The following is a 7500-nucleotide window of genomic DNA, read 5'->3' as shown; positions in this document are numbered from 1 at the left end:
TCAAAATAAAAAAAAGGAAAGAGAAAACGACTTCTATAATTTGTGTTTTAGATGGAGAGCAATATAAAGAGATATCAAGGCCGCGCCGCATCAAACGCTTCCCTCCCACCCCCATGAAAGCCTCCTCTCAAACACTTTAAGAGAGATTTTTAGAAGCTCGACAAGGATCCTAGGAACATTAAAACAGAAGTCGATTTTAAATGTGCACATTGAAATGCACAGAGCCGGTTGCTACGTGGACTTGCACTTGAGGTCAAGTGACGGACGGATTGTATGCTTCTCCATAATAATATTAATTAAACAATTTGCATGCTAATAAGGTAACAATTATCAGGGCTTCTGTTGAAAGATTCAGGTTATTACAACACGCCAATCTGGAGGCCAGGGGTCAGGGAGTGAGAGGCGAGAGAAATTTCAACTCAAATTAACATTCTGTCAGCTCCAGAAAATGGGATAAATAAAGTCGAATTAATTCATTATAATAAAGAGAGAGAGAGAGAGAAGTCTCCTCTCTTATTCTTTGCTGGATTGATTACCATTCTGTATTCAGAAACACGTTCCCCTTGCATTCCTCTTCTGAAATCCGACAGAAAATGAGGCATTTATGGCTACAGGCAAAATTTGGTCCAGTGGACACAGTTTACATTTAGTATTTATAGAGAAAGAAATTAAATTATGGTGAAAAGTGAAGCCCTTGGCCCTTGACCCCAGAATTAATACCAACCCCATCATTTTCTTATTACTGTTGGAGCTGTGCAGCCCAAATTCAAACTCCCTTCTAGCTTTAAACCGAGGCAGGGAGACCATAATTAAACTAATCTATATTGCAGGGGCAGGGGGTACAGCAGGATATTGTGTGATATTCAATTAGGCGAATAAATACCGTTCGGGACAGACAACACAGAGACTTCACTTTCTTTTTTATTTCAATTGTAGTTTCTTGCTCGCTCGCTCACGCACACAAATAAACCCTGTGTAATGTATCATTTTGACTGGGTATTTTATAACTGGAAAATCTATTTGTATGTTTCGCAGAGATAGTGTTGGCTCTCTTCCTCTCTCCACACCCCCCCCCCCCCCCCCAGCGACTTGAAGGATTTAATTCTGCATGAACCTCCCAGAAAGGTTTAAGGGTTTCCCTTTATCTTCAGACTAGCTGTTGAGTTTTTAGTTTTGTATCCCCCCCCCCCAGCGCCCCACCACACCACCTTTTCCGTCTGTGGGGTTTCGCTGCGGGAATGTAAAGGAATATTAATAATCACTTAAAGAGGAAACAAAATTCGGTTTAAGCCCTTCAGCTAACGGAGATAAAAATTCTAGAAACCCGGAGTCAAACAAGTTCCAGTTTCTATTACACAACATTGCAGTTAAGATAGAAAATAAGAGTCTGTCTGGGAAGGCTCTTTCTCTTTCCGCCTCCATCCGTTCTAGTTATCCCTCGTGTTTGTTTGGGAATCATAACTTCCATTATTTATGGCGGAGAAATCGAATAAAGGCATCCCAGGCCGACCACGCTGCGTCCCTTTGACTGCAAGTAGCAGGGCGGATTTGGGATGAGTGGCTGAATATATATTGTATCTCCTTCCCCACACCCTTTCTTTTACTGCTTTTCTAAGCGTAAGCGTGTCCTTAATTATATTTCTATGATGTTGAATCCCTAATGAAAGTACCGGGGGGGGATAGGATCCACTCCAAAGTGTATGTTTTTTTTCTGCTGCTTCTCTCCTGCAAGCCATCCCATTCTTGCAGTTTGTTTAAGAATATTTTCTTTAATTATTTAACTTTTGGAGTTTATCAATATTTTATATTGGTGAAACTTCTGTGGGAATATAATTTAATTAGAACAAATTGGGCTTCAGCTTCGAGGCTATTAATCATTGGCAGAGTAAGTGTGTGTGTGTATATGGGTTTTTCCCCCCTTCTTCAAGTGTGTGTAGGGGTGTAGTAGTGGGTTTTTAAACTTTATTTTTTGGCCTCCCTTTGCGAAATAGGCTGCTTTTAATTAGCCCCCCTTTGGCTTTGTTCATAATTTAATATTTCTCGAGTTCCTGGATCAATAGGAGATTGCATTCATTATTATTTTGATGGATATGATCAGCTCACACTTTAATTTCTGTAAAGGGTTCTTCCTTTTTTTATTTTTATTTATTTCTCTCCCCTTCCCTCTTCTCCCCGTCCCCCCCTCGTAGAGCCGGAGAGGAGATGAAAAGGCTTGTAGTTTTAAATTCAATGTGACAGCTCTGGAAAGAGAGGATGATGAATTTCCTATTATTGGATCAGTCTATTTGCCGCTCAATGTCTCCCTGTAATTGGAGCAACATCACTTTAAAGGTTCAGAGAGTAGAGCAGTTCTGGTGAAAAATCCCCACAACACGCCGGTGAATGTTTTAAAGGGAAATCTATTAGTGATTTGGAGAGGGGAGGGGAAGAGGGTGGGTATGGGGGGGGGGGCTGAGAGAGGGTGTGTGTAACTCTGGCTGTCTAGTATTTAACTGGGTATCAATCAGATCCATAAGTTCTCCATCTCCTCGGCACCCCCACCCCTGGCTGGCCGGCCCATGCCGCCCTCCTCCCCTCCCCAGGCTGGAGTTCTTATCAAAGCCCCCCTTGTCTTGTTGTGACAGCTCTGATATTGTTTATTGAGGCTGGATGTCAGGTATAATTAGCAATCGATATGGAAAACGCTTGCTCCCCACACTGGCACGTCTCTGACGTCAGGACCGATTAACGTTTCTTATTGGTCCCAAATTCCCCCAGCCTGAGCTAATTATTGGGAGCTTGATGTTGATAAAGTTAAAGCGCCCGGGCGCCCTCCAGCATGAGCCCCTTCCCGCACCGCCGCCTGCTCCCGCCGCCCCGCGCCGCGCCGCTCTAGAGCCGCCCCCATGATGGACAGCCGCCTCCTGGAGCATCCCCATGCCCAGTTCGGAGGCATGGTGGGCTTCCCTTACCCGCTCGGCCACCACCATGTCTACGAGCTGGCCGGGCACCAGCTGCAGTCGGCGGCCGTGCCCTTCTCCATAGATGGATTACTGAACGGCTCCTGCGCCGCCTCGGTGGTGAACCCCGCGCCGCTCCTCCCCGCGGGCTGCGGGGTGAATGGGGACAGCCAGCCCTTCAAGCTCTCAGGTAAGCGGCCCCCCTCTGCTCCTGGATACGCCGCACTCTCCCCCCCGCGCCCCCCCAGCGGCGCCCCCCCACTCCAGATCTGAGAACAGGGGGGCTGCTTTTCCAGGTGGGTACGTGGGTCAGAGCTTCTCCCCGTGGGTCGCTACCAGGGGATCCGGACGCAGACCAAACACGGGGGGTGGAAAGGATCCCCACCAATCGTTTTTTTTCCCCAAGACAGATTTGAACAGATTAACCCCCCCCCCCCCCAAAAAAAAACAGCCCTTGGTGGCTCCCAGCCCGCTGTGAAACCGCACGTGCGCTCGGAACAATAGCCGGCCCCTGCGATCCTGTGTGTGTGGGGGGGTCCTTTCAGAAGTTGGTGTGTGTGGGTGCATGGCGCGGGAGGGGATGGCCATTTTACAAGCGGGCTAGGAGGGTACCGCTCGGGGTAAGGGAAGAGAGATTGATGACTAGACCCTGATCCAACGAAGGACACGAGCAAGTGCGAAGTTTTCCTCCCTTGGCAAATCTATTGTTTAGTTTTAAGGTACCTCATTGATGCTTGACCCTCTTATTGTCAATGCTCCTTCTTCGTGGCATACCCCTCGCTGCATCCTTACTCCGGAAGGAGACTATATTGTTTACACACAACGGTAGAAGCAGTGCCGTCGGGGTCGTTAAAATCGAATCAGTGACCGCAAAGACTTGGGCAGGATCCCATTTTTGCCACCGTAGCCGACCCCAGCCATGACTCTTCCAAATGGGGCTTTGCCAGCAAGCTGGTGGCCTGCGAGCTTTTAACGCGCGATTCCCAAGTAGGGACAGGGATCCGGCAGGACATGGGCCTGGTTCGGGCTTTGATAGGAACCTAGCCGGGCCTTTCCCTGGAGCCCGTATGCCTTGGATAGAAAAGGGGACCATTGCCCCTGGCTGCTTTACGAAGCCAAACATGGACAGCAGCCCTACGTTCAGTTTAAGGCTGATCGCCGGACCAAACTTCATTTTAAAACTTGCACCACTCCTGCACTTGTTCTCCGACGCTGCCCTATTTCTAGAATAAACATCCTGTAAAGTCGGCTTTTGCGGGAGAGGAAAGGGAACAATTCCCCCCATCTTTGATATGGGTGTGTAATGTACAGACTCCCACGCCTTCTAAACGCTACCAAGTGCAAAGGTTAAAAGGCTGGTTGTAAATTGCGGGGGGGGGGGGGGAGAAATGGCCTGTTTTTCTGGTTAGTTTATTGTGTTTCTGCCTTTTCAGACTCTGGTGACCCGGACAAGGAAAGTCCTGGCTGTAAAAGAAGACGCACCCGCACGAATTTTACTGGCTGGCAACTGGAAGAGCTAGAAAAAGCCTTTAATGAAAGTCATTACCCGGACGTGTTTATGAGAGAGGCGCTGGCTCTGAGGCTGGACCTGGTGGAGTCTAGAGTGCAGGTAAACCCCCCCCCCCTTTTTTTTTTCTTCTTAAGGCCAAGTGCACTCGCCACATCTGCTGCTGTTCTCCATCCCGGCCTCCCCATTCCCACACCAAATGACTGGTTGTGTTCATTAAACAATTTCTTGTGAACATCTAGTATTTCCCCCTTTTTCTCCTTGGGTCCTAGAACCGGGACACCCCAGTCCTGATTTAGCGATGTGCTAACTGCGTTGTGGGTTGTGTGTGTGTGTTTTTTTTGTTTTTTGTTTTACCTGAACTGAGCATACACGTTTGCTCTCAATTTATGCAGGCAGTTGGGGAAATCTTTCTTGGAGTAAAGTGTTTTTGTGATTTAATTCCCCCATCCCTTTAAACTTTGCCTACAGATAGGCCCTAAAGAGTGTAATTCAAGTCGAGAGTTCATAAACCCTTTTCACTGTAAACATTTTTCTTAAATGAGCCAAGAGTGAAAAATTAGCATGCAAATATGAGCCTTAAACATGGTACATTGGAGAATGTAAATAAAGCTTTTAGGCAGCTCGAGGGTGTAGATAAAAGAATCCTGTAAAACTTCATTTAGACAAGCCAGTTATCCCCCACTCTTTCAAAACTATTCGCTTAAACTGATCTTTAAAATAACAGTAATAAAACCCATCCTCGAGACAAAGAATTCAGGGCTTATCTGTGAGCTGGCTACTAAATATTCAGTTACTAATGTTTGCTCGTAGCTTTGAACTGATAAGGATGGATAACATATAAACTTGCACATTTTAAAAATACTTTATTTTGCATGCATTTTAAATGTCCTGAATCAGTACTTCCGTCTCTGTAAATCACTACAGTGTTGTGTTTGATACAAATCCGAAGTGCTCTGCTCTCCTGTGTGTGTGTGTGTGTGTGTGTGTTTAAATCGATCATGTACTCTTAAGAACTGTGGCGTTTACCACAAGAAGGAGCTAATAACATTACTGGATATTATTAATCCATTAGCATTGTTTAAAGGTGTATTTACAAAATGCTTTTTCCTCCCCCTCATGACCTCTTCTGGTTTGAAATCCTTTTATCCAATTTGTTCTGAGATTGTTGAGTGAAGTCGAGACCCTCCATTTCCCTTTAATACGATAATGAGTAATTCTCAGGGACAAGGCCTCCTGGAACTGGCACAAAGAGAGGCATTATTATATCTATACTATACCAGCGAAGAAGCGCCGTCTGACGCTGGCAGACTTGAAACAAACACCTCTCTGCATCATTCTTCAAGAGCCACTGTTTGCTTATTTGTTTTGTTTTCGTTTTTAATTTGTTGCATTCCAACAAGAATAGACCCCGCACCATTACACTTTATTCCAATCTCTTCTAAAAACAGGACATGGCCTTGTCTTTACTCCTGTTTTCTGATTACGACAATCGAAAATAAAGGAGTGGCGGGGGGGGGGGGCGAGGACAAAGGAATAAAAAAACAGAACTGGGGGCAGAGACACAACCAGCTCCAATTCTGCTCCTGGCGTGAGTGTGAAATATACATATGTGCTTGATTTTTAAAATTGATGATGGTAGCTGGTTTTCCTTTAGAGCTATGAAACGTACCGCCCCCTCCCCTATATCTCGCTGGGATTATATTTTAGTTGGGTTTGTCAACATTTCTTGTTTTCGATGCAGTAAATAACCCTGTCTCAATCAAACAAAAACCCCTGGTTTGTTTTGATTTATAATTTGATCCTCCTTCTCCTTTTGGTGAATTTTATAGTATTTTAGGCGGCTTATTTTTACCCATTATAATGTTCTTTGTCTCTCTGGTCACGAGGAGAAATACCTGTGCAATTATTTCAAAAGAGTTTTGATCAGCAAGCTCAGTAACTGGAAATCCAAGCGAATTCCATGCGTGACAGCGGAGGCACAAAACTCTTAATAAGGACACGCGTAAAAAACAAACAAAACAGGAGTCATACGGAGTTACGGATTTTTTTTCTCAGTGACTTTATTTATGTCGCGATGGGGTTTTTTAAATCCAAAGATATTTATCCCCCTCCGTTCCGGTGGCCGGAGCACAGGCTTCAGCCTAGGAAGGCGTTCCAAAGTAAACCAGACTCGATCTTGACTTCTAGAGAGAGAGAGAATCGAAACGTTACACGGGTTTGTTTGTTTGTTTTTGTTTTTTCTTAAAACTTTCGGCCGATTTTTTTTATAATATTTTATTTTGGGGGAAGAGCCAAGCTGCCCCTGGCTGTGTGTACGCTGCAGGGAGAGGCGGACGTGGGGAGCACTAATTGTTTTGCATTCACTTTCTCTGGTGCATTAATTCGGATTTCTCCCCCAACTTCAATTCCCCCCCGCCCCCAAGCCATCAACCCGGTTTTAAGAAGGTTTTTAATTTGCAGCCTGTTCGATTTCTGCTCTGCTTTACGGAGATCTCTGTCGGGTGTAAAGAAGCTCTTTCCTCTCTCTCTCTCTCTCTCTTTCTCCCAGCAGCGGTTCCGGGCCTGACGCCACCTCGCCTTGTAGAGGGGGGAGGCCCTGGCGCCTCCACCCCACCCCGCGCGCTGAATGTTAATTGCTTCTCATTGTTCGGTGTGTAGGTTTGGTTCCAAAATCGCCGGGCCAAATGGAGAAAGAAAGAGAACACCAAGAAGGGCCCGGGCCGGCCGGCCCACAACTCCCACCCCACCACGTGCAGCGGGGAGCCCATGGACCCCGAGGAGATCGCCCGCAAGGAGCTGGAGAAGATGGAGAAGAAGAAGCGCAAACACGAGAAGAAGCTGCTCAAGAGCCAGACCCGCCACCTGCACTCGCCCAGCAGCCTCTCCATGCCCAGCTCCGACAGCGACAGCGGCGGGGGCGGCCTCTCCCCGGACCCCCCCGAGGCCAAGCCCCGGGGCGCCCCGCACCCGGCCCCAGCCGAGCCCCCCAGCAGCTGCGACCAAACGGGCCAAGCCTTCTACCCGAGCCAAAGAAGCGGCGCCGGCCGGCTG

General features: G+C 47.0%; 1 protein-coding gene across 1 annotated transcript in view; it reads left to right on the top strand.

Annotated features, from left to right (window-relative positions):
- Positions 1 to 2598: 2598 nt before the first annotated feature.
- The window catches only part of UNCX (UNC homeobox), a 5921-nt gene continuing 1019 nt past the window's right edge, over positions 2599 to 7500 (top strand). Inside the window, exons 1-3 of the mRNA XM_073362043.1 lie at positions 2599 to 3129; positions 4373 to 4548; positions 7108 to 7500. The exon at positions 7108 to 7500 is cut by the window's right edge and continues 1019 nt beyond it. Of these exons, the coding sequence (XP_073218144.1) occupies positions 2886 to 3129; positions 4373 to 4548; positions 7108 to 7500 (813 nt within the window). The 5' untranslated portion in view covers positions 2599 to 2885. The remainder of the gene's footprint in view (positions 3130 to 4372; positions 4549 to 7107) is intronic.

Source organism: Lepidochelys kempii, chromosome 10 (assembly GCF_965140265.1).
Source record: "Lepidochelys kempii isolate rLepKem1 chromosome 10, rLepKem1.hap2, whole genome shotgun sequence".
Classification (NCBI taxonomy): Eukaryota; Metazoa; Chordata; order Testudines; family Cheloniidae; genus Lepidochelys; species Lepidochelys kempii.
Note: the sequence above shows the minus strand (reverse complement) of the source record. Positions and strands in the feature narration are given on the sequence as shown.